Genomic DNA, 26625 nt, shown 5'->3' with positions numbered 1-26625 from the left:
GCTCTGGTGACTGTGGCATTTTTATGTTATGATTTTTTGAGTGTTTAGCGTTGTCACGGAGTGTCGACTTTTCCCCGAGAGTCATCTACCTCCATGCGTCGACGTTTAGCGTCGCAGTTGTATTTTCACTGTATCGAGTAGCTCACGGGTGTATATTTAGTTAGCTTGTTTATTTATCATTTTTCATATGTTCTTATGTATATATTTATTGTATGTGCGTATGTGTATGATATACTTTATCTGTCATTATATATGAATATGTATTTGATTTCATTTTTATGTGATTTGAGTGATGTTACTATCAAACATGAGTCAATATATCCTAAAACGGTGAAATTTAAAAAAAAAATTCAAATTCTATATGTTGAAATACCTTAGAATGTTAACAATGAAAAAATCAGCCGAAAATTTGAAAATACAAATCGGTGTATCCTGAAAAAAAGGAAATCGAAAAAACATAACTGAAATTCGAATTCTACACTTTCAAATACCATAAAATGTGAATAATCAAAAAATCGTTCGAAAATCTTTAAAATATGAGTCGATATATCGTAAAATGGTGAAATTCAAAAAACAGAACTAAAATTCGAATTCTAAAAGTTGAAATACCCTAAAATGACAACAATCAAAAAATTCTTAGAAAATCTAAAAAATATGAGTCGATATATCGTAAAACAGTGAAAATAAAAAAAAACGGAACTGAAGAACGAATTCTAAAAGTTGAAATACCCTAGAATGACAATAATCGAAAAATTCTTCAGAAATTTGGAAAATATGAGTCTATATATCCTAAAATGCTAAAATTCGAAAAAACGGAACTGAAGAACGAATTCTAAAAGTTGAAATACCTTAGAATGGCAACAATCGAAAAATTCTTCATAAATCTGGAAAATACGAGTCAAAATATCCTAAAAAACTGAAATTTAAAAAAACGAAACTGAAATTTGAATTCTAAAAATTGAAATACCCTAGAATGGCAACAATCGAAAAATTCTTCATAAATCTGGAAAATACAAGTCGAAATATCCTAAAAAACTGAAATTCGAAAAAACGAAACTGAAATTCAAATTCTAAAAGTTAAAATACCCTAGAATGACAACAATCAAAAAATTCTTCAGAAATCTGAAAAATACGAGTCGATATATCCTAAAACGCTGAAATTCAAAAAAACCTAAAATTTCATTTATAATGCTCCTACAATGTTTAATATCAAAATACCCCCCAATTTTAATAACATTTCATTTGACCCCTCAATTATCTATTTACAAAATTTAATTGAGAAATTTATAATGCTCTTATAATGTTTACTATCAAAATACCTCTCTAATTTTAATAAAATTTTATTTAACCTCTCATAGTGAGTGAGGAGGGTTTATATAAATGAGGGGAAGGGTAATTTTGATATTTTAGAAAAAGTCATAGGTATTTTTCCTTAAGAATAGTGAATTTGGACATTTTTGTTTGAAAATAGTGATTTTGGGGCATTTTCGCTTAGTGGGAGGGCATTTTGGCCATTTTTTATAATTTCCCTAAAACAAATCCAGAAGCAGAGGAATATTAAAAGGACAAAAAATGGTGCCCATGTACAGACAACAGTCTGATCTCATGCATTCAAAATTCATAAATTCATAAATTAGAAAAAAAAAAAAAAAAAGGGACCACAGAAAATGATTAATGTAATCAGAACAAAATCAAGTCAGCTCTATGTGAAAAGCCACAATATATATTTAATCTTGAAGACCTTTCAACAGTCACATGAATATGACAGAAAATGTAATTAATCCAAGAAGGGACCATAATGATAATCACATTACAAAACTAGTTGATTCCAGCTTTAAGATTCCATAAAAAATGAACTAACATGAAGTTTGGATCCTTCTTGTTGCAGAATGAGCATAGAATATAGAATGAACCTGCATGGAAAATGGGAGAAACTAGAATGGGGAATCCACATGTTCTGGTGATTCCTTATCCTGCACAAGGCCATGTAATTCCTCTGATGGAGCTTTCACTGTGTCTGGCCAAACATGGCTTCAGAGTTACATTTGTGAACACAGAATATAATCACAAGCTTGTCAAGAATGCATTGTCAACAAGGGAAGATAAGTGGGATCAAAATCAAATTCATCTTGTTTCTGTCTCAGATGGGTTGGAGTCATTGGAGGATAGGAATAAGCCTGGAAAGATTTCTGAGGCAATATTGAGAGTTATGCCAAGGAACGTAGAGAGGCTCATTGAGAAGATTCATGGATCAGCCAATGATAAAATCAGTTGTGTTCTTGCAGATCAGAGTCTTGGTTGGGCACTGGAAATTGCAGAGAAGACGGGAATCAAGAGAGCTGCCTTCTGTCCTGCTGCAGCCGCACTTCTGGTCTTGAGTCTGAGCATACCAAAGCTCATTGACGATGGAATTATTGATTGTGAAGGTATGTACTTCCTTAGAACTCCATATGACTGCCTTTGCATTTTGGCCACATAAGTAAAGTTGGTTTTGATCCATCCTAAGCCTAAATAAGGTGTACTTCAAGATTGATTTGAATTTAGAAGAGTCAGTTAGAGATTAGCTTTAAATTTTAGATTTAAACTAACTCAAACTTAAATGTTCGGATTTGTTCGAAGTTGACTCGTTTTCAATCTTTGACTCAAACTCAGTTAGTTTGATTCGAGCTCAAGCATCTCGGATAGAATCCAGCTCTACTTGGAAGAACCTTTTAGTACAGTTTTAAGGTTTTATACTTTTCTTTGCAGGAACTCCCACAAAAAAGCAGATAATTAAGTTGTCACCCACCATGCCTGATATGAACACAGAAAACTTTGTATGGGCCTGTCTTGGCCACAAGGATGCACAGAGGAATATTTTCGAACTCATGGTTAAAAACAATAGATCTTTGAAATCAACAGAGTGGCTTCTTTGCAACTCAACTTATGAACTTGAGGCTGCAGCATTCACCTTGGCTCCACAGATCCGACCCATCGGCCCCCTTTTGGCTAGTACCCGGCTTGGAGACTCAGCAGGAAATTTCTGGCCTGAAGATTCCAGTTGTTTGAAATGGCTGGATCAGCAACCACCAAAATCAGTCATATACATTGCATTTGGTAGCATGACAGTTTTTGAACCAACCCAATTTCAGGAATTGGCAATGGGGCTTGAACTCTGCAACAGGTCATTCCTGTGGGTTGTGAGGCCTGACATTTTAGAAAAAATGGATGATGCCTTTCCAGAGACATTTCAGGAAAGAGTTGCCACACATGGGCAGATAGTTAATTGGGCACCTCAACAGAAGGTTTTGAGGGATCCGTCGATTGCTTGCTTCATAAGTCACTGCGGATGGAACTCCACAATGGAAGGCGTCAGCAATGGTGTCCCTTTCTTGTGCTGGCCATATTTCGCCGACCAGTTCCTCAACCAGAGCTACATTTGTGACATGTGGAAGGTTGGATTGGGGCTTACTCGAGACTCCAGAGGAATCATCACACGAGATGAAATCAGAAGCAAGGTGGAACAACTCCTGGAGAATGAAGACTATAAAGAAAGGGCCTTGAAACTTAAGGAAATTGTCTTAAACAACATCAAAGAAGGAGGTGACTCTTACAAAAATTCCAAGAATTTCATTGAATGGTTAAAAGACACAAGTGAATCCTCCATGTAATTTTCAATCTTAAATTTGTATATCTATGTTTGCTCTTATTTAAGGTTTGAGATTAAATCAAGATCGAAAAGTGATATTGTAACTCTAAGAAAGTGTCCTTTAATAACATAAAAATAAGGTTTGTAATTCAAAACACGTCCAGGCAGATTATAAGTTTACAAACTATTTAATTTATCTTGTCTTATCATCTCAAAGTGACGTAAAATATATATACATACTCAACATCATCATTATAATCTTTTGGATTAAATCAAAGAGAAGGGAGACTACCTATTTTGATTTTGTGGTTTTATTTCTAGTTATATTCCAGTAAACTTGTATATTGATTTTTAAAAAATTATCTGAAGTAAAAAGTAATTTTGAAAAATCTTTAGCATTTCTTACGTGTTTATATACGCTGTACCTTTCAGCCAATAGAAGAAGCTCAAACCCATGAGCCTTTTTTGAAACTTTTTTTAAGAGTTATGAGCCCAGCCAAGTCTTAATGTGGTGAAGTTTGAATTTGACTGAATCCAAAATGGCTGGCTGGAATGACGGATAATGATATCGAAAAAAAAAAATCACCAAAGAAGAAAAAGAATAACAGTAGAAACCCAAACTTTCTTAAATTAGCTTTTCCTATGTTTAAAGTTTTAAAAGTTTATTTTTCCACCTTTCCACATATTATCTACTTTTGTTAATGAAAAATGTTAAGTGGAAAAACAAGAAGATTATTAGCACCATCATCTCCTCACGCAATTTTTTTCTCTGAACTGTGGTCAAACAAAATCTTCTTTCATAATTGAGTGGCCTTATGTTTAGCAAATCGGGGATGCTTTCACTGTCAGCAAGAATCAAATCACCCGGCAAAAGTGGCAATCAACTTTGCGACATGGTTAGGCTTCTCGACATGAGGGAGATGACCGCAATCTGATATTTTCTGCATAATTGCATTTGGCAGTTCACTTTGAAGCCTCTACAACATGTTCAAAGAAACATATAAGAAACTGTAATTATATTATGTGTTCAGCATTTACACATGCTTCGCCAACGAAGAGGTTTGATCAACTGCTCAAACCAAGCTTATAGCACAATCTAGCAAGGGCAAATCAATTTGAGTTACACTTTTATCGTAAGGTTTTTTGTTGAATTCGAGCCTGTAAGGTCAGTGAGGGGTCACATGAGAGACCAGAATTGACATTTTTGCAAGTGATTATATATGCATATTCATTAAGTATATATCTAGTATCGTAACAGTGAACAGAGGTAAAATGAATAAGTTAATGCAGAATGAATAGGGGTTGTTGCATGGCCTTTTTGTATGGAAGAGTTATCTTAGAAGTTAGATCAGAATGAGTTAGAAGCTAAAAGCTTGAAACATACCGTTGCGAGCTGTTTATCAACAATCAGATCTTGCTCACTGCAGATGATAAGTGCTTTCTGCCTTACCTGTAGAATCAAAATATAAATAACATGTAAACACCCATGTACCGATGTGAGTCATTTTTTATATGATGTTAATTTTGATTACCAGTCTCTATCAATACCCAAATTAGCTCATAATTGGCAGGCTATAGTTTTAGAACTTTAACGCTCCATTCTCCTAATTGACAAAGAAGATATCAGACCAGAGTTTTTCTCTGCTTCTAAAATGTTTAACATCACAGCTACTTAGAAATCCACCTAAGAGGCTAACACTGCACATACTTCTGACCAATAATGATAAGTACCAAATGGAGGACATGTTAGGAGCCCAACTATAAGGTATGAGATTTAGCTTTCACATCGGAAAGTGTAAGCTTTTGGTGTGGGATTTATGTGACTTTGAGTTTTCCAATCTCACAGTTAGCTTTTGAGGTGCGATTCTCCTAGGATTCATATCATTTGGTATTAGAGCTACTATTATGTCTCTTAATTACAATCATGTAGCATAGGTGGTGACATCAACATTGTAGGCTAATTGAGGCTAGTGCACAACCAACATGTGTGGGCATCGAGGCTATAGAGTAAGTGGTATATTAGAATATCAAGTGTAAGGTATGAGACTTGGATTTCACATCGGCAAGTATGAACTTTTGGTGCAAGATTTATATGACTTTAGATTCTTTAATCTTAATTATTAGCTTTTGAGGTGTAGTTCTCCCAAGATTCATAGTAGACACACTTATCAAATGCACAGTATCGAATATAATCGATTGTCATTGTGACACCTTTAGACAAATCCTATATCGACAAAACATGGGAGAAATATTGGGTTTGTCTGTATATACCACATCACTTGAGGATGAGAAAATTAAACTGATTAAATAGTCTATGAGTTTCTAAAGCTATCAAGATTCGTTTTGGATTATAAAGCCCAAAAGTAAAAAAATGACAAACTATGTATTCAAAGTAGACAACATCTTGACAGTGGACCAATCCATTGGACTAGAAAAGTTATAAATGGTATCAAAGCCGCTTCGCATGTCCTTTTGTGCGATGGTGGGGCAAACTTCAAAGAGAACGCTGAGTCTCGTGAGGGAGGGTTTATGTGACAACCTTAAGCAAATCTCACATCAACAAAACACGGAAGAGATGTTAGGTTTGTCTATATATCCCACATTGTTTAAAGATGAGAAGATTAATGTTTTGAGTTAAAAAACTCAAATCCAAAACTATGGATAGGCTGTGTCCAAAGTGAACAATATCTTGACAGTAGGTTGGACTATTAGACCAGAGATGTTACAGTCATAAATCCATTAAATATCTCAAAATGGAATTGATGTTATAGACTGTCTCTTAAGGAGAAAGATTTCATTCTTAATATTTCAGTCAACATAGTTCAACTAGGGTTAGAATTCCATACCTGTTTAATTTGGGAAACTACATTATAGCCTCCACTAGTCATGAAATTAACAGTTGCATCTTTCCACCAAGGGAGGTGGCAATGTAGGCGACCCACCTAGAATTTCATTCAAGAATAAAACATCCATTAGATTTCACCTCATAAACATTGTAGAAGGACTTTTGATTAAACCAAAAATAAACAAAAAAAAAATGTATCTTCTTAAACCAAGTATCCATCCCAAGATTGGGGTTTAGTTTGAGGAGAATTTGGTTTGTTTCTATCTATTCAACACTGAACCACATTGAAGCTCAAGATTAGGCACATCCAGTTTTTCCAGCTTAAACTTAAGACTCTAAAAGCTCACAATCCTTTAGCTCATAAGCTTAAGTGCCTATATATCATAAAACAAATTTATATTTATCATATATGATGTGCATTATACATGCTTCATATGTAAGTTGATATATTTCTTAAATTGTATAAACATTGAACCACAAAAAATATCTTATTGGTAAGAAATTTGAACAAAAACTATCTACCATTTAAGCCCAAAGTTGAGCTCAAATTGACTCAAATACTCTACCAGCCTAACATGAATTGACCTTGAGCATTCTTTTTCAAGCTCAATCAAACTTGAACCAAGTTTAAAGCTAAGCAATCAGGTTGAGCAACCCTTAATGTGCCCCCAAGTATATTACTTAGCTCAACTTGTTGGCAACGAAATTTGTAGCAGATCCCTTGCAGAAAAATCATCTGTCTTGACAAGAAAAAATTGACTTACATTAGTCCAATCTAACCCTTTAGATAATGGGATGCCATTGAAGGCTAATATATTAGCGTAAAGGCGCAGTGGAATGCTCTTCAACAAAGAAACCTGATTCATAAAGTTTATGAAACAGTTAGGCGGCATGAGTTCAATAACGAGTTAATATGATAAATGACAGAAAAATGCTGGAGATATGACAGAGGAGCATCATATTCTGGTACAGAAGCATCCTGCATCACCATTGTACATCTGATGCACGCAAGTGGACTATTAAATGAGTCAAGATATTTCGTAAACAGTTTAATGGTTGCTAGGAGGTATGATATTCCATGAATTTGTTTAATTTTAAAGATCATGTTACTGTAAGTTCTCTTTGTTAGTTGCCTTGCTTCTGTTTCTATAACCACTTTCATTTTACATTTTTCTTTTTCCTTTTTGTAACAACTGCTTTGCAATTAGGTGTTTTTCTCTGACGTGACCAGTCTACTATATAAACCAAAATGCCAAAGTCACTTGAATCAATGAATGTGCAGACTTACCCCAGCATAGGCTACTATCTTAGGTAATTTTGCAAGGTTACCCGTGCCTTCAGCATAAACACTAGGGTTAATGAAAACCATCTTTTCAACCTGCATAGGAAATAACTTTTTAGAATATACATTATCGACCAAGTACTCTGTACTTGAGGGTAAAAAGCTGGAAGCAAAAGCAAGTACATAAGTTGGGATTAGAGAAGCAATTTTGTGACATCAGAATGTTTAAAATCTAAATCTATTAATGTGCATAGTCTTTTAAACATGATAATGAATTGAAAAGATGAAACGCTTACAGCTTCAGGATAGTTCACTGCAAAGTCAATTGCTACAGAAGCACCAAGACTGGGTCCAACTAGTACAATTGGCCTTTTAATGTAGGACTTCCAGAACTAAAAGATGTCAAACCACCACCATTAGCCAGGAAAAGTTTAGTCTGGCATATAGCATTGGCTTGTTGTTTAGCAAACTTAAAGCTTGGATAAAGAATCAGTCAAGATACCTGATAGAGGTGATAGCGCTTTGAAGCAGCATCACATGGTGGAAGCTTCTCTAGTTTGGGGAAGAAAAAAAAAATGAGCATCATTTGACACTTTCCACATAGACCTAAGAGATAATAACATAGTTGAATCTAGAAAGCAGAAACTAGTCAAGACAGATTGATGAACCTAAGTCAGAGAATCCCCATCCCAGAACATCAACAGCCCAAGCCTCCAAACCAGCCTCCTCGAGCAAGGGATATGCACTTCTCCATTCTAAACAAGAACTAAGTGATACAATATTTTGAACCAGGTTCAGCAGGAAATAAGATGATTTTAATCACAGCATTGGTTGCATTTATCACAAACCTGTCAAAAGAATGTAAGAGAACAACTGGATTTGTTTCGCTTTTTATCCTTGGTTTCACGCAACTACTCATTATGCAACCTTCTGAAAATTCAGTCTGATGTACACAAGCAAGCCATATAATTACCACATAGTAAGTAGACCAAGAGATTAATAATATTACAGGGAGCAAAATTAAAGCACACAGTCACAACTGACCAAACTCACATATACGGTAAGTAGACTAATTCAGAACTTTCATGTATAAAGAGCTGACCAAACTCACAAGCTTGCACAACCGTAATGACATTTTCTCACTCGTATATAGTCGAATTATTGAAGACAACTTTCTTTGATTTGAATGGTACAAATATTTTGTTAAATAAAATTACTAAAGAAGCACTGAGTTCTATCAGCAAAGCAACAACAGAATTAATTATATATTTCCTGCTTCTATCAGCAATAAGAAGCAGATGCAGAACTAAAGCCCAATGCCACCCGTACAACTCAGAAAATATATGTCACAAAGGAGTAGGATCTTTTAACTTATAAAAATAAGACAAGAAGTTCCATATTATTCTAAATAGTCAAATAGTGTGAAGAAAAACTGATATTAATATAACTGATTGTTATTTTGTCAGCTTTAGATCTTAACTATCTGAATTAACTGAGATAAACCCTTTATCTTTTACCTCTCATTTATGGCAAAAAAATTGAGTAAAAGGGTTACAATAATTGGAAATGAACTACACAATGAAAAAAAACTATCAACATTGCGGCGTTTATTATCATAATGATCTTCATCTAGAAGTTCTATTCCCTCAACAATAATTGAAGGGCATGCCTGATTCCTTTCAACAAAAAATGAACTTTAAAAAAGAATAAATCACATTCCAAACAGTTTAAACTATTAATTCCATCTCCCACAGAAAAAAATAAATAAATAAGAAAATGCAGAGCCAAAAGAAGGAAAATTGAAGAGTGGTAAACCTGTACAGGGAGTCTCTGAATCCTCTGAGCCAAACTTCGAGCAAAAGGGTCTTTAATTTTTTCAACCTCTTTCGGAAGAAACAACGGAAACTCCCTACCACCACTGTCACTCACTCCCACCTTCATGAGTTCAGCCCTCAAACTCCCAGATTTCTTTGGCATTGCAACAGTGGCAGGATGAGCAGGAAGCGAAGAACCCCACTTGAGAGCCATCATTATTGCTCAAAACATAGCAATAAGCAAAGCAAAGAGACGAGACAACTTAGTTTATGGTACAATGTGATAACACTTAAACTGTTTGAACGCTGCTTAATACATGAAAAAGACAATCTGACCATCCCAGTGCTGCAGTTTTATCTTTCACATCCGTGGCACGTAGAACATATTCCCACCTTAGATAATTGAAAGAGGTCATAGGACTATGTCCCACCCAAATTTTAACGTGGCATTAAAGTCACATTCGCAGCTTTTGGGAAATCAAAACTTTCATCCATGAGTTAACTATTTATGGAATTTTTTATTAAAAATAAATTTTAAAATCTAATAATTTTATTTTTGTGTAAAGTTTTTTATTTTAAAATTTTTTTTTTTTTACTTTTTTAGGCAATGATTTAAGACAGGGAGAAGAGATTGTCAGTGTCAAAGATAGTGATCAGAAGAATTAAAAAAAATTTAAAGAAAAAATATGATTTTTTCAAATTAAAAAATTTTAAATAGAAGTAAAATTATTAGTCTTTAAAATTTAAAGAAAAAATAAATAAATCTTATATTTTTTTAATATTATTAATAAAATAATAATTTTATATCTATTTTTAATAAAAAAATTTAACCATAATTAACCTATAAATGAGATTTTAAACTTTTTAAATTTCACTAATATAACTTCCAAAACGTATTAAAACTTGGGTGAGGTATAATCCATCGGCCATGGAAAGAAGGGATCTTCCTCCCTGTAATGGTGAAAGGTATTATGCTGCAATTTTCCTCAAAAGTAACTACCTGGACGACATCGCTTTTATTGGCAGTTTTTTGCGGAGTTGATTACTGTGGATAACGCCCACTTCTTTGACAAATGGCAATGGGCTCAAAGTGTACCCGTCCTGACTGGGCGACAAATCTTGTCCTGCGTGTATCCTCTTTAAGTTATGGGACCCCATTTCCTACAAGGAACTAGTGAGGTATTGAAAAGTTTATATCATAATAAATAGGGTTGAAATGAATTATGCTGATGCAAGCTTAATAGTCAATTCAGGTGGATTTGAATCCAAATCAAGTTTAATCTAATAAATTTGGTTTATTTTTTAAATTAAGTTAAATTTAAATTAAAAAAATTAATTTAATTTATAAAATAAATAACTCATTCAATTTAATTCAAACTTAATTTATAGTTTAATTAGAATTATATAAAACAATTATAAAAAAAAGATATTGTTTTACATATTATTATATAAAATAATATTGTTTTGTTAATAAATTACGAACTTAAACTATGAATTTAAACTACAGATTTAATTCACTGATTTAAATCATGAATTCAAACTCGTACCAACGGTACGTCCTGATTGAGCAACAATCTTGTCTTGCTTATGTCCTCTTTTAAGTTATAGGACCCATTTTGTACGTGGAACTAGTGAAGTATTGAAAATGTTTATATCATAATAAATAAGGTCGGAAATAATTGAGCTAATGCAAGCTTAATAGTCAATTCAGATGGATTTGAATCTAAATCGAGTTTAATCTAATAAATTTGATTTATTTTTTAAACTAAGTTAAATTTAAATTAAAAAAATGTAATTTGATTCGGTTTATAAAATAAATAACTCATTCGATTTAATTCAAACTTAACTTATAGTTTGATTTAAATTATATAAAACAATTATAAAAAAAAGATATCGTTTCACATATTATTATATAAAATAATATCGTTTTATTAATAAATCACGAATTCAAACTACAGATCTAATTCACTTATTCAAATTATAAACTCGATTAGAACTTGAGTCAAACTCAAATCATTCTTAATTTTGATTTGAAGAATTCAAGTCTAACTCAAGTTGAACTAATTTTCATTCGAGTCAGTTTTGAGCTAAGGATTGTTTGGCCTAGACTTGATTGGTATCCACCCCTAAATTATTGATATAACTAACTCGTGTTTTAAAATTTTATTTACATCATATTGATGTCATTAATCAGTCTGAACTAATCCTTTGATCAAGTCTAAAAACATTAATCAATTTATGTATGAATAAAATTAGATGTACAAACAAAGTATGTAAACTTCTCTGTATAAATTGAGGTGGTATGGTAGTTTGTGATTAAGTGATATGATTATTATTTTTTTTCAATTCAAAATCACCGAATTAGATACGAACACATCAAATTATATACAAAAATTTATGTAATTTGTTTATAGTAATGTTACTCTTCATGTATATATATATAGATATATACACACAAACATACACTCACAGAAAAAATTGACAAGATTTAAGTTAATATTATCAATAAAACTATTTACACAACTCATATACGTAACTAATAATATGTCATCATATGATTGGATATTGTTTTATCTCTGATTCCTTTAAAAAAAAAGAATAAATCACATTCCAAACAGTTTAAACTATTAATTCCATCTCCCACATAAAAAAATAAGAAAATGCAGAGCCAAAAGAAGGAAAATTGAAGAGTGGTTTACCTGTACAGGGAGTCTCTGAAACCTCTGAGCCAAACTTCGAGCAAAAGGGTCTTCAATTTTTTCAACCTCTTTCGGAAGAAACGACGGAAACCCCCCTACCACCACTGTCACTCACTCCCACCTTCATGAATTCAGCCCTCAAACTCCCAGATTTCTTTGACATTGCAACAGTGCAGGATGAGCAGGAAGCAAAGAACCCCACTTGAGAGCCATCATTATTGCTCAAAACATTAGCAATAAGCAAAGCACAGAGACGAGACAGTTTGGTTTATGGTACAATGTGACAACAACGCTTCAACAGTTTGAACGCTGCTTAATAAATGAAAAAGACAATCTGACCATACCAGTGCTGCAGTTTTATCTGTTCACATCCGTGGCACGTAGAACATATTCCCACCTTAGATAATTGAAAGAGGTCATAGGACTATGTCCCACCCAAATTTTATAGTGTTGTTAAACTCACATTCGCAGCTTTTGATAAATCTAGAGTGTCGGTCACGAATTACCCACTCATAAAAATTTTTTTGGCTAGAAATAAATTTTAAAAATTAATAATTTTATCTTTATTTATAAATTTATATTTTTAAAAAGTTATATTTTTTTAATTTTTTTTAATTTTTTAACCAATAGCTTAAGATAAAGAGGAGAGATCATCAATGTCAGAGATAATAATTAGAAGGGTGGTGAAAAAAAATTTTAAAAAGAAAAAATATAACTTTTTAAAATTAGAAAATTTTAGATAGTAGTGAAATTATTAATTTTTAAAACTTAAAAGAGAAATAAATAAATCTTATATTTTTTTAATATTATTAATAAAATAATAATTTTATCATTATTTCTAATAAAAAATTCTAATTATTATTGATATATAAATGAAATTTTAAAATTTTTAAATCTTATAAATATAACTTTGAAAACATATTAAAATTTGGGTAGGGCATAGCCTATCGGCCAGGGAAAGACGGGATCTTCCTTCCTGTAATGGTGAAAGGCATCATTATGCAATTTTCCTCAAAAACACTTTTATTTGCTGTTTTTAGCGGACCTGATTACTGTGGATAACGCCCACTTCTTTGACAAATCACAATGGGCTCTAATGAACTGAAATCCTCCCAGTATCAGTTGTCACTTTCAGAGTTTTAGACCCGGATCTGACCGGCAGCCGGTCCGTCTTGATTGGGCGACAAAGCTTGTCCTAGGTATGTTCTCTTTAAGTTATGGGACCCCATTTCAGACGAGGAACTAGTGAAGTATTGAAAATGTTTATCTCATAATAAAAAGGGTTGAAATGGAATTGAGCTGATGCAAGCTTAACAGTAAAAGTCAATTAAGATGGATTTGAATCCAAATCGAATTGAATCTAATAAATTTAATTTATTTTTTAAATTAAATTAAATTTAAATTAAAAAATTTAATTTGATTCAGTTTATAAAATAAATAACTTATTCAATTTAATTCAAACTTAACTTATAGTTTTATTTGAATTATATAAAACAATGATTAAAAAAATATCGTTTTACATATTATTATATAAAACAATATTGTTTCACTAATAAATTACGAATTTAAACTATGAATTTAAGTTACAGATCTAATTCACTGATTCAAATCATAAACTCGATTAGAACTCGAGTCAAACTCAAACTGAACTAATTTTCATTCAAGTCAGTTTTGCGCTAAGGGTTGTTTGGCCTAGACTTGATTGGTATCCACCCCTAAATTATTGATATAGCTAACTTGTGTTTTAAAATTTTACTTCTATCATATTGATGTCATCAATCAATCTGAACTAATCATTTGATCAAGTGTAAAAATATTAATCAATTCATGTATGAATAAAATTATATGTATAAACAAAATGTGTAAGCTTCTCTGTACAAATTGATGTGGTAGCTTATGATTAGGTGATGTGATTGTTTATTTTTTCTTTTAATTCAAAATCACCTAATTAAATACAAACACATCAGATTGTGTACAAAAATTTATGTAATTTGTTTATACATGTAATATTACTCTTCATGTATATATATATATATATATACATACAAACATACACACAGAAAAATTTGACATGATTTAAGTCAATATTATCAACAAAACTATGTGCACAACTCATATGCATAACTAATAACATGTCATTATATGATTGGATATTGTTTTATTTTTAATTTTAAATTATCCAATAATATAGTGGCATGTTATTGATTATACATAAAATTATACACATTATTTATGTACATAGTATTACTCTAATATTATACTACCTATGTCTCATTTAGTATCATTTAGGATTGAATTCAAATCAAGATAAATTATTTTTAACAAATTTAAAACAATTTTCTATTTAATTATAAAGTATAAAATTTATATTATAATTAACTAAATTGAATTTGATCCGGCAATAAATTTAAATGATAAGGTGTTGGGTTAAGTCCAAACAACTTGGAGGAGTGCATGTTGGAGAAAGGGTGTCAATAGTGACATTACTTAAATATATTTAATGAATTATTGATATTTGCTGTAATTATTAAATTGTTTAGTTGCTGGCGAAAGAAATCAACGGGCATTTGGTCTAGTGGTATGATTCTCGCTTAGGGTGCGAGAGGTCCCGAGTTCAATTCTCGGAATGCCCCAATTTTTGAATCGCTTTCTCTTGTTCACCCATAAAAGGTTGTGCTAACTGGGCACACCCTGAACTTTTGAAAACTATCAAAAAAGTCTTATTTGCTACAACTATCAATGGGCATTTAGTCTAGTGCTTGCTTAGGGTGCATGAGGTCCTGGGTGCAATTCTTGGAATGCCTTTAAATTTTTGTGTTTTTTAAGGGTTTTTTCTTTCTCACCTATAAATAATTGAGGTATCTATGCAAACCTTGAAGGTATTACAAATCATAAAATATAACATAAAAAAAATCTTATAATCCAAACAATCGCCTTATGCAAATTTGCAATCACCACTCACTTATTACCTACAAAATATAATGGCAAGAGGTGATAAACACTCAGCCCTATATTTGTCTTTCCCTTACTTTTCTCACTTATCATCTTACATTCCTTAAATCGCAGACCCGTCATCTAAATTATACTTATAAACCCATTTGTGATGGCATAAAATATTTTAGAGATTAGTGAAAGCTTTATTCATAGAACATTCATTGAAAATTGGGTTAAATGTACTAATTAAATTAAATAAAGACAAAGTTTGGTACTCTACTCACATAAGTATCATAAATCACCACAATCACATTATATAATTAAGCCTTTTATAATGTCTTGATTGTAGATATACATAGAAGGACTCTTATAACACTTCTATTGTAAGTATCTATGATGAACTATATAACACATTCACCATAAGTATGCCCTATTACAAATATGAAAAATCTTATAGGTATCGACTTATAATAACCCTTTAAAAATATCTTATATGGTTCGTTGAAAAAATAAAAGATGTTTTATAGGTGTTATAAAACTTTAAAACTCATTAGATTGAGCCCCATATGCTTAACTTCATGATTAAGTCTCACATGACTTAACACCTTAGTTAACTAGGAAAAAATGTAACATATGGTAACTCATCTCATACATTAATACTTAATATATTTTCGTAATATATGAACTTATGTTCAAGCTGTTAGAATAAGTGTCCTAAAACTAATTGTTATATCTATATGCTAACTCATCTCAATTTTTTATTAATGAAATAATATTTTTTTCATTGTGATATTTTACTATGAAAGTAGATAAATATTCTTAAAATAGTTAAAATTGAATATAACTCGAGCCAGAGGAAGTTTGAATCAATTTGACTTGTAAGCGGGGAATATTTAAATTCAATTAGATATTGACTTATGATTCGATTCCGATTATGTCAAATGAGTATCAAAATGATATTATTTTATCTATTGTTATGTAAAATGATATTATTTTATCAATAAGTTATAAACTATCGTAAACTTAAACTGAACCATTTTTTATTCAATCTATACTTGAACCAAGAAATGTTTGGGTTTGGCTTGGTTTGTATCTACTTGTAATTGACAGGGGGTGATCTTATACTTTTTAAAAATCATGGGTCCTAAAGATCAGGAATCTCCGGGGCGGGGCGGTTAGGTAAGAATTTATGAAGAAATATAAATAAATTTCGCTAGAAGGAGGGCTTGAACCTCCGACCTTATGGTTAACAGCCATACGCTTTAACCCACTGAGCTATTCCGGCTTTGCGACAAAATGTCTCAAAGTGTTTTATAATAAATATAATTACAAGTAATCCACTTTTCTGATGACGTGGCGGGTTTCCATTGGCCATCAACATCGGTTGGCAGTGATTCGCATCATTGCATTCCGCCAAATCAACCACCATCTCAGCCTCCGAAGACCGCTGCTCACAACTCTTTCAACTCGTCAAAGTCAACGAATCATCACCTTCACCACCCTCCCGAGGCATTACCAACAGTTTATTCAATTCAAACGCCAAGAAAACATGACAGACGACAGCGCTCCTAGGGCTTCCTCCGAACAATCCACCCTCTCGACGGACGCTTCCCAAACTAAGCAAAGGTACTCAACTTAAAATCCTAAAATCTGTCGTGGTTTTCTTCTCATGTAATTACAATTTTAATTTTGTTTTATTTTGTTGCATCGTTTTGAGGTTTTTAGGTTTCTCTCATAGTAAATTGTTGATATTTTTCCATCACGGTAAGACTGAATATGAGAATATTCATCTGTCTTATAATGCTTTGCTTGTGAATAAATATTTTGTAGTAATTGTAGAAAGCGAGTGAATTGTTAATTCGTTAGGCTGTAGTTAGATTGAGAATGATTTGTTTTGATTTACTTGTTTAACTAATGCTTTTGTTTGTTTATAGGAAAAAGAGGAAGTGGGATCAGCCTGCGGAGTCGTTAGTTAACTATCCGTTCGGCAACATGGGATCCCTTGCAGGGGTTACTCTGCCGGGCGTGGCTCCATCTATCTCTGCTGCTGCTCCCTTTTTGACCAATTCACTAGTGGGTAATGGTGTGGTCGTTCCACCCTTGGCACTACAGGGCCCTTGCGTACCAAAATTAAATCAGGTGAAATATGTTGCTTCATGGGGTTTCTTGTTTTTTTTTTTTTTTTTTGGGTTATCCCGGGAAACTCTTACGGTAGACCCCGGAGGCCTACACTCACTTAAACCTGTAATTATGGATCAGGCAAATCAAGAGTAAACGTTATTAAAGTATATCACACTAGACTCACTCAAACCTTGGACATTTGCGAATGACCTTTGACATTTCATCATTAGGCCAACCTCTAGGGTCTTCATGGGGTTTCTTAATCATCTCAATTTTATGGCCTTTTTTTAAATAATTTTTTATAATGTTAGCGGAGATGTAGTAAGAATTTTATGTGACATTGTTTCAGTAATACACTGTGTGATATTTAAGTGCTAAATTTTTTATGTTGTAACTGATCTAGTAACTTGACAGGCCGACGGCACAAGTGCTGGAGTGCTTTCCACTATGAAAATACATGAATTAATGGCTTATGCTCAGACCCATACGTGTTTGTGTTCTGTTCTTTAATAAAATGATTTTTCAGCTACATATGTTTGTGGGCTGCTGAAAAAATAAATGAATGAAAAATCTGATCTCCATTATGTTCATATGTATTATGATAGTATCAATTTTACATGATCTAAACTTCAAATCCCTTTGGTTTCTTAAGTAGCAGGTGAGCTGTTTAGTCAGATGGTCATTGGGAAGGTCTTGTTTCTTATCCCAAGTTAAGAATTACTCGGATCTGCTTGTTCTGGTTTTTTTGAACTTTTGGGTGTATTGTGTGTTAAATGTTCTATATATTGGAAGCTCTACTGTAAACTCCTGGCTTCAGATTGAAAAATTCTATTGTCCTACCTGTATGGTTGGCTTAAAGGAGTTTTCTTTTTGAACTCTTTGAAGATGCCCTTAACATATTTTCTTGAAGCACCCAATGATAGTGACTAGCCACCTGTATATTGCCGTGTATTGATGTAATATGGACCAGATAGGAATGGTGCATATTATTATTATTATTATTTTATTTTATTCTCTCTTATGAGCTTTTGATGAACCTTGACTTATGTTTCCATTGATTTGGCATGGTAATCGTAATTTTTGGAACTTATGTTATTTGAAGCATATTTTATATTTGTTTTAAGGATTATGAATGGAATTTTCATTGTTGTTTTATTTTCAGCCTAAGATTCAAGATGAGTTAATAATTGCACGAGAAATTGTTATAAATGATGCCGAGTCTTCTATTCGCTACAAACTTACTAAACGCCAAACGCAGGAGGAGGTGAGCTTGGTTTTCTTAGTTTTGTTTGAGTGAAGATAATTTGTCTATTCTTATTATAATTGTGGACTGGACTGGCTATTTGTTTCTTGAGGGGATTGATATGTTTCTTCACTGGTCTTGCAGATTCAGAAATGCACTGGTGCTGTTGTAATAACTAGGTTTGTGGGCCTTTATAAGATTGTATGATGAAGTGGCTTCTCTCTCTCTTAGCTTTTTTATGCGTATGTGGCATTATTACTGTTGCAGGGGTAAATATCGTCCACCAAATGCACCACCTGATGTAGAAAAGCCATTATATCTTCACATATCTTCTGGGGCTCATGTAAGTATAATGGATTGATTTCTTATGGAGCATTTACAACTTATATAGCTGGGATGGAGTTTTCATCATGCTGGATTTACATTATATATACCTTTGATTATGTTGAGACATCAAGTTTCCATTTCAATCTTAGACAACATATCATAGAAGTCATTCAAAATGCAGCATGCAAAATGAAAGAAAAGAAACTTGTATTTGACCATTCAGACTTCACTGATTGAGTTTCATGGTATTGCTGAGCTACTTTTCTGGTATTTTCTTTATCTAGAACCTTGGTAATTGGAGCTTCTGATCACTTGAATGTGTGAGATGTTTACATGCTAGCAGAGGTTTGTGGTCACTTGTAGAATAAGATTGATACAGAATGTTCAACTATTTTTTCAACTTCTGCATAACTTGCCTAACACAGCTTTTGATTTTTTGCCTTCAAAAATCTTAACTTGTTGTTAAGCAATTTTTGAGGTCCTTATTCATTCTTTGTCTTGCTTTATGTGATAAAATAATGAAAAATCAAAGATCCAATTTTCCTCCCTAATATTTTGGAAGTGATTTTATTTCATTTCTCGCTAAATTATGGATTACTTCTTCAGTTGAAAGAGACAGCAGAAAGGATTTTGGCAGTTGATCGTGCGGCTGCCATGGTTGAAGAAATGTTGAAACAGGGTCAGAATGGTTTTTCCGCTTTGCAAAGTATGAGTAACGGGGTGAAGGTATACCTGCATCACACCACTGGGCTTGTGAGTTATGACGTATTTCAACCTGCTAAATCTCTACTTGAATTTGGTTGCACAGGAACTCAGTGCATGTGTGTTTTTGAGCTTTGATCCTGATCCATCATTGAACATCACTGCTCGTATTCGTGGGCCAAATGTGAGAATTTTCTTTTCCTTCCTTTTTACACGTCATTTGCTTATGTCTAATCTTCTTAAGAGATTTGGAATTGTTTATATATGCTGCTTTCACTGTTTTGATTCTATAACTTCATGGTAATATCTGCTAGCTGCTTATGTAGTGTTTTGCATGTTTTGTTCTGTTATTTATAGTTATTATTTTTTTGCTTTCATCTAATTTACTTGTTTAATCTGAACTGTTTTATTTGTTCATTTTGAATTTTATATTCACATGATGAAGATGAGAGATTCTAATTTTTGAAGCTTTCTCTGACATCTCCATATGAATGGGAGAGATTGTTTTTGTGTTGTTGGTGGTTCCATTTTGTACATGCAGGACCAGTATATAAATCACATTATAAATGAAACAGGAGCAACTGTCTTATTAAGGGGGTGTGGTTCGGGAAACTTTGAAGGCCTGCACGGTGAAGGTACTAGTTTGCTGTATCTGCTGTGATCTGTTGCAAGCCTATTGATTTCTCCCTCTGGGTATTCTCATAAATTTATTTTAATATATCCCCCTTTCTGGTTGCAGATGTGCATCAACCACTTCATTTATTCTTGTCCAGTAGCAATCCTAAAAGTCTGGAAGATGCAAAGCATTTGGCTGAAAATCTTTTAGATACAATCAGTGTAGAGTGTGGTGCCTCCAGGTAATATTGTTTTATATGTGATTTAAAGTGTTTGATGCATTCTGCTTACTATTGGTTTTTTTGTGTTCAAAATCTCCCAAAAATTGAGAGAGTGGGATTTTTGCTTTTGTCAATTGATAGCTTGAATTTGGAATTGGACAATGTGAAACTTGCCATTTTGTAGTAATAGAGTACTGTATCTTACTCTGTTGCATATTGATCATTTTCTAGTTCTGTTCTCTTTGGATGAATGTCTTCTTATGTTAACAAATGGTGATCATAATCACATTGGTCTGCTATGCATGGTAGTATGTCATCTTGCATAAGGAATAACTAGCATTCTTTTGTTTGCCCATATCAGGGTTTCATCATGCAAAGTCTATAATGCTGTTCCACCCCCACAACAGTTATTGTCTGGCATTCAGAGTTATGGGAATGAGCAAAAACTAAATGCAAGTTCTGTTTCTGGATTGACATCAACAGTGAGCGCCACACTTGTTCCAGAAGTTTCTTTTGTTATTGCCCCTGGGGTTGCTACTGTCTCTTCTCAAGGCACTCGGGTACAGTCTGGAGGAATGATGAACCGTGCACAACACCAACAAAATATGTTTGGTTACTCTCAGCCTGTATTAACTGGAGGAACAAGCTATAGTGGATACGAAGGAATATATCCTCAGGCAACACCTTTACAGCAAGTTGCCCTTGCCCTCAGACACTCATCTTCTCCCATCACCTCATCAGTTGCTCCAACAGCATCAGTCACTCCAACAATGTCTGTCGAAAACTCAGCAGCAAAATCAAATATTGGTTCCATGTCTGAGAAAGAGAGACAACCTCCACAGAAGAGAAAGTTTCAGGAGTTACCAGTTGGTTCCAAAGACCCTGCAAAACTCAACCAGGTATTCATTCATTTTTCCCCCTACTAGCTTGTTTTAAGACAAAGCTGTGAAAACCTTTTATATTTTATGAACACTGAAGGTGGGAGGGGAAAAATGAGGTCAAATTTAGACAAGGTGTATACATATTAATTTAACTTTAAGGAAATTATGGAGAGAGGAGTAAGAAAAAGGGGGTCAAGGATAGATAAAGTTTACACATTGAAGTTTATATGTTAAGAAATTTGTGTCTTTGCGGCTAGTTTCCTGAAATTCTGAGTAATAGTATTTGGATACTATGTAATGCTAAGATTTGCAAAAGCAAACTAAAGTGTTGGGGAATGAACTGTTCGTGCTTCTTTCTTGCAAGCAATTGTAGAGAATATGTATATTATTGTAAAAAAAAAAGAAAAAAAAAACTTAGTGGATTAGTTATACACTACTACAAAAATAAACCATCTAAATAGGGAAAGGGAGAGAGAAAGAGAGAGAGAGAGAGGTAACCATTGAATCTACTTGCTCCAGCTAACCAATTATGATGGATAAAGAAAAAAGAGGTGTCATTTAAAAAGTCTTTTGTGACAGAAGCCCAAAGAGATGACAAAATTTTAATCTTGTATCATAGAGCACTAGATTCTTCGTCCACGCTGTCTTCAAAATTCATTTTTCTTTTTTGGTGGGATATTAACAGAGATAGGTGGTGTGTCCATTGGTGAAAGTTCTAGGATAGAGAAGCAAAGGAGCTCATGCAGAAGGTTTGGGACAGATACTTGGACCCTACATGGCCTTTATTTTTCTTCTGTTCAATTGTTTGATTGGAGTTGGTAGGGTGGGTGCATCAGTGAGTGCATCAATTTAATGTATAACCTAATAGATGGATCATGGATGCATCAGTGAGTGCATGTGCCTGTGTAAGCACATTTGCTTTTGTGATTTATTTACTATCATCCTGAAATATTAGTCAAGAGAAACAACTACATTAGGGAATAAATATGCAATGCGGTTTTGTATATTTTTCTTTTTCCTTAAATTACATCATATCTTTTGCTGACATTCTCTGCTTAATTTTCCAGGTATTTTCTTTGACCTTCTAAGAAGCTAACAGGCTGATTCCGTACCTCTGTTTGGGCCCTTGGTTTGGTTTGTCTGTTTGACAGGATTACAGTTTGGAGCCCCTACCGATGGGTCTTTGCTGATTCAGAGCTATGATGAGGGGCCAATTCAAGATTTTATTTGTGTTTCTTGATTATTTCTGCTACTGCCACTTCCCTTGTTTTTCTCTTTCTTTTGAATGCCGGCATGATGATAGTAGCGTAATCTGTATGCAAGATTGCATGCTATTGCTTGTCAACCATCAGAAGTAAATGGATTTTTTGCATGGGAAACATTGGTTGATTTAACAACTTTTCACAAATACACACTGAACTTAAAATATATTTATCAATTTATGATTACAAAATCTTGTAATATATTTTGACTTTAGATCTCAAAAATAGGGTTTTTCCCAACTTAATTCTTTTGTTACCCCAATCTTGATTTGAAAATTTGAAGCTCGTCCTCTGACCTAAATGACCTAGAATCCTGTATCCTAACTGAAAAATCAAGTTCAACATGTTGTAGATATTCTATATGTGTATATATATATATATATAAAATACTGTTCTCTGCATTTCATCCTGAATTACACTTATAATGTTTCCATGATATATTTTATGTTTTCATTGCTTTGTAGACATTCATTTTCATGTCCTATTGTCATTGAGAAATTAGGTTTGGGTTTTCTTTCTCTAACTTGTTACAGGGATCAGAGCTAAATAACCCAAGTGAACCATCAGCTGGTGTGGAGGTGAGAAATTTATCAAATATGCCAGCTCCAAAGAGGTTGGTCCAGTCATCAGTCAATGGAATGCCCCCTCCACCTCCGAGAAGCATGCCCCATCCACCACCACCAAAATTTACTTCATCAACACCTACTCCTAAATCTCAGGAGAGAGGCAGAAGTTTGAATAAAACACATTTTGAAAATATCCCTGGTAATAATGGAAACTTGCTCTGCCTTATTTTCACCATTTATCTGGTGATTAATTTGGTAGTATTACTTGAGGAATGCTATGATATTTATGATGCACATGGAAATGATTATCTTGCCTCCTCTTATCTCCAAGATAGAGTTTTTCTGTAGCTGGTCTTATTTGTTGTCCTCCTAATTGTGTTCTATTTTTTTACCAAAATCATTATCAGATACTCTGGTCAAGCTGATGGAATATGGAGAAGATTATTATGACCTGGAGGAAACTGGGGAAGAATCTCATACCTCTGACTCCTCTTGTAGTCTCAACTCAAATAAAGTAGCTGTTAGCAAACCGTTTTGGGCTTTATGAGGTATTCAGCTGGTGGATTATTGTGAACAGAGGTGCTTTTTTGGGCTTTATTCTAATCATGCATAAGTGGAGCTTGTGAAGTTGGGTAGAATATGGATGGGAGCCATGTGTCATATAATCTATTCTAAGGTTTGAATGCTGTGATGTTGCTGTAACTGCTGTCTATGTGGCATGGAAGATTGTTGTATTTTCTCAGGTTTAGGTGTACAGTAGTAGTTTTCCATTGTCTTGTTGATAGAAGTAGAGTTTTAAGCTTTTGCCAACTCCCGTGGTAACCAAAATTTTATCTGAAGAGTTGGGAATAAAAGTTTTGCTGCCTAAATATCTGAAGCAAGATGTATGATACACGTTTGAAACCACAAAATAACAGTAGTCTGTCTAGTATTTCAAGTTTAATTTAATGCCGATGATTCTGCAATTTAGCATTTTGTGGTTTTGCTGTTTGTTCTTGCATGTATGCATATTATGTCTTTTTAACACTGATGTCATCAGTAAAGGCCTATCACTTTATGCAGCAATTCCTTGGAAGTTTGCCCAAGGATTGAAGAAGGTAATTTCAGAATCATGCCATGAATGATTCTTAAAGATGATATTATGTTCAACTCTTTCACTTATCTTCCAGAAACCTTGACTGTTTCCTAGCTGGATTTTGCATGTATTGTCCTTGCAATAGAAAAACTGTTTAACTTGCTTGGAAAAATCAATGTTGCTCAAGCTTTAAAGCAAGCATATGAAATTTTCGTCGTGGGAAAGAGCTGTCTGGTGCCTATTTTCAGTTCACATTCCCATTGAAAAAAATTTATAATTAATATATGGAAATGGGTAATGTATAGTTGATTAAGTCTATCATCCAATGATGTAGGATGCAAATACATACATATTATCATTGTTCATTTTGAATACACGGTCAATTATGATTTTGTTATAGATTTTACAATTCAAAATATGTTTTAATAATTCAGAAGTTTATATACTATTTTATCAGTGTTTCTTTAATATTCTCAAGCCATGTCAGAGATATATATATATTTAACATTTCTTGTATTTTGTCGATATGAGATTGCTTAAAATGATAAACTACGTTTGCTCAATTTAGAGTCCATCATACAATTCAAAGTTTTGGTTGAAATCCTTAGACCGTTCTTGTGCCCAAGAAGGCAGGTACAATGCTTTCAAAGTCGTTAGCAAACAGGCAACTAGTCAAGGTGAAAGGTACTAGCAAATGCACGAATAGTCAAGGTGACATTTCTCCTTGAGATGTTTCCATGCCACTAGTTTGACACATTAATTACAATATTTGGCTACAAGTTCAATGTCTCCAGATGTCCCCATAATCTTTCAAGGAAGAAAAGTCCACCATATATAAATATATTACCTCATTTGTGCATCAAATATATATGTATACACATACAAACACACACACACCACTTATTATTAATTTATTAAAATTTTATCACACTTGAGATGTTTTATATCACTAAAGCATAGAAATAAGTTGAACTGTTAAAGGTTAAGCTCGTCTCGATTATTATTGAATCGAGTCTAAGCTTGTTGTTGATCGATTTGATAAGGTCACAATTCAAAATTTGAGTAAAATATTGATACCCTTAAAAATTTTTGTCTTACATTTACATCTCTGAGATCTCATTCTTTGATTTTGAATATAATAAATAATTGATAAATTATAAATTATAAAGATTAAATATAATTCTCTTAAAAGTAAGGGTTTAAATGAATATTTTAAATCAGTTTATACCAAACTTGAATTGGTTAATTTTGTCTTAGATTTGAGCTCTAGACAAGATCTTATCAACTGAAAAAGCTCAAGCTCAAGCTTTATACTATATTAATATTATAGAACCGAGCTTGAGCCAAAAACAACTCAACTTGACCTAATTTGTTTGTACCCCTAATATCAATTATGTATCAATATGGTTTACTTATGAAAAAAAATCTATCATACATCGTACATTAATTTATATGAATCTATGTCATAAGTACATTATTTTTTTAATTTTAACAAGCAATATAATTTGTAATTTTTAAAATAATTGCATAACCATTTGTGTTTGACTCATAAACAATATAGTGCATTGCTTTCTCAAAAACAACTATAGCCACAAGATACCTTTTGATATGACCTAAGCTATGAAAGTTGCATATTGTGAAATCTCTTTCTTCAGGCCATTTATTTCAAGCCATAGTTAATACATTTTCAAACCTGAAACTGATGGGCTAACTGGTATCTTCCAATCATGTGCCAATTGCCAAGTTGGCTATTAGTTTGCTTGGCAGCAAACCAAAAATAAAATTTGAAAGGGTCAAAATTGAGTAAAAGTAAAATATATATGTATCAATAAGAAATTTAGAAGGGTTAATAAAAATTTTGAGAATTATATTGATATTTTAAATATACAAAATTGAAAAATTTTTGAAGTCAAAAGAGGCCAGCGATATATATTACATATGTTAAAATGAAAATTAAGGGGTTGGCTGACCCCCTTTAGCCTACCTGGGTCCACCAACTGACTCGCACCCCAACCTGTAATTGCCATGTTGTCCTATTTTGTTGGGGCCTACATACATTTCTCATCAAATATCAGGACCCCATGTGCCGTTGTTACTCAGTCAGTCATCCCTATTGCCGCAGATTGTTCTGCAATTACAGCAGCAATAATTTCTGTGGCCCTGATGGCTGCCAATTCTTAAAGAACCACTCAACCATTCTGTTAGATGTTACATCAGGTTTACTTTATAGCATTGCGCTGACACTTTCCTAAACACCGTCTTCTTCTGAACTATTTGTAGAGGATTACATGGTATCATGTCATATGGCACATTTTGAGCATATTTTATGCCAACACTCTGATACCATGTTCTGCATCGAAGACGTTTATTCTTTTCTAGCTCATTTCATAAGAAAAATGTAGGCAACCCG

General features: G+C 33.1%; 3 protein-coding genes and 2 non-coding genes across 13 annotated transcripts; 3 read left to right on the top strand and 2 right to left on the bottom strand.

Annotated features, from left to right (window-relative positions):
• The first annotated feature begins 1874 nt into the window (after window positions 1-1874).
• On the top strand, window positions 1875-3762 carry LOC123198313 (UDP-glycosyltransferase 83A1). The gene is made up of 2 exons (XM_044613000.1): window positions 1875-2426; window positions 2749-3762. The coding sequence occupies exons 1-2, from the start codon at window positions 1925-1927 to the stop codon at window positions 3648-3650; spliced, it is 1404 nt and encodes a 467-aa protein (XP_044468935.1). The 5' UTR covers window positions 1875-1924; the 3' UTR covers window positions 3651-3762.
• A 474-nt stretch (window positions 3763-4236) lies between these two features.
• LOC123197407 (2-hydroxy-6-oxononadienedioate/2-hydroxy-6-oxononatrienedioate hydrolase-like) lies at window positions 4237-10072 on the bottom strand. 2 transcript variants are annotated; one of them, XM_044611705.1, is made up of 10 exons: window positions 9571-10066; window positions 8604-8698; window positions 8424-8521; window positions 8258-8307; window positions 8052-8147; window positions 7762-7851; window positions 7238-7330; window positions 6475-6570; window positions 5013-5078; window positions 4237-4605 (listed from the first exon to the last, which is right to left on the bottom strand). In XM_044611705.1, exons 1-10 carry the CDS (start codon window positions 9784-9786, stop codon window positions 4489-4491), a joined length of 1017 nt encoding a protein of 338 aa, XP_044467640.1. In that variant the 5' UTR covers window positions 9787-10066; the 3' UTR covers window positions 4237-4488. The 2 variants fall into 2 exon arrangements, with proteins under 2 accessions (XP_044467640.1, XP_044467641.1); XM_044611706.1 differs by lacking the exon at window positions 4237-4605 and adding an exon at window positions 4628-4786 and having other exon boundaries at window positions 9571-10072.
• A 4757-nt stretch (window positions 10073-14829) lies between these two features.
• On the top strand, window positions 14830-14901 carry TRNAP-AGG. Its single transcript has one exon. It is a non-coding gene; the product is annotated as a tRNA-Pro (tRNA).
• Window positions 14902-16413: 1512 nt separating this feature from the next.
• TRNAN-GUU lies at window positions 16414-16487 on the bottom strand. The gene has a single exon. It is a non-coding gene; the product is annotated as a tRNA-Asn (tRNA).
• Window positions 16488-16590: 103 nt separating this feature from the next.
• On the top strand, window positions 16591-24112 carry LOC123197756 (protein RIK-like). 8 transcript variants are annotated; one of them, XR_006497921.1, is made up of 13 exons: window positions 16592-16828; window positions 17137-17341; window positions 17979-18032; window positions 18486-18587; window positions 18711-18745; window positions 18834-18909; window positions 19500-19619; window positions 19702-19779; window positions 20137-20230; window positions 20335-20452; window positions 20793-21330; window positions 21998-22061; window positions 22380-22666. XR_006497921.1 is itself a non-coding variant. In XM_044612128.1 (13 exons), exons 1-13 carry the CDS (start codon window positions 16752-16754, stop codon window positions 23685-23687), a joined length of 1869 nt encoding a protein of 622 aa, XP_044468063.1. In that variant the 5' UTR covers window positions 16596-16751; the 3' UTR covers window positions 23688-24112. The 8 variants fall into 8 exon arrangements, 6 of the variants coding, with proteins under 6 accessions (XP_044468066.1, XP_044468067.1, XP_044468068.1 ...); XR_006497920.1 differs by having other exon boundaries at window positions 21998-22217; XM_044612128.1 differs by lacking the exons at window positions 21998-22061; window positions 22380-22666 and adding exons at window positions 23108-23339; window positions 23548-24112 and having other exon boundaries at window positions 16596-16828.
• The last annotated feature ends 2513 nt before the right edge of the window (window positions 24113-26625 follow it).

Source organism: Mangifera indica, chromosome 15 (genome assembly GCF_011075055.1).
Source record: "Mangifera indica cultivar Alphonso chromosome 15, CATAS_Mindica_2.1, whole genome shotgun sequence".
In the NCBI taxonomy this organism is placed as follows: domain Eukaryota; kingdom Viridiplantae; phylum Streptophyta; class Magnoliopsida; order Sapindales; family Anacardiaceae; genus Mangifera; species Mangifera indica.
The sequence above is the reverse complement of the archived record's forward strand: the minus strand, read 5'-3'. Positions and strand labels throughout refer to the sequence as shown.

What these genes read in the sequence shown, in the direction of transcription:
- LOC123198313 (XM_044613000.1), top strand. Translation starts at nt 1,925, where the DNA reads ATGGGAGAAACTAGAATGGGGAATCCACATGTTCTGGTGATTCCTTAT. An exon ending in TGGAATTATTGATTGTGAAG is followed by an intron (nt 2,427 to 2,748) that starts GTATGTACTTCC and finishes TTTTCTTTGCAG; the next exon opens with GAACTCCCACAAAAAAGCAG.
- LOC123197756 (XM_044612128.1), top strand. Translation starts at nt 16,752, where the DNA reads ATGACAGACGACAGCGCTCCTAGGGCTTCCTCCGAACAATCCACCCTC. An exon ending in GGTCTTGTTTCTTATCCCAA is followed by an intron (nt 18,033 to 18,485) that starts GTTAAGAATTAC and finishes TTTTATTTTCAG; the next exon opens with CCTAAGATTCAAGATGAGTT. An exon ending in GTATGAGTAACGGGGTGAAG is followed by an intron (nt 19,620 to 19,701) that starts GTATACCTGCAT and finishes TTGGTTGCACAG; the next exon opens with GAACTCAGTGCATGTGTGTT.
- LOC123197407 (XM_044611705.1), bottom strand. Translation starts at nt 9,786, where the DNA reads ATGATGGCTCTCAAGTGGGGTTCTTCGCTTCCTGCTCATCCTGCCACT. An exon ending in TTCAGAGACTCCCTGTACAG is followed by an intron (nt 8,699 to 9,570) that starts GTTTACCACTCT and finishes TGTGTACATCAG; the next exon opens with ACTGAATTTTCAGAAGGTTG. An exon ending in TAGTTTCCCAAATTAAACAG is followed by an intron (nt 5,079 to 6,474) that starts GTATGGAATTCT and finishes TTGATTCTACAG; the next exon opens with GTAAGGCAGAAAGCACTTAT.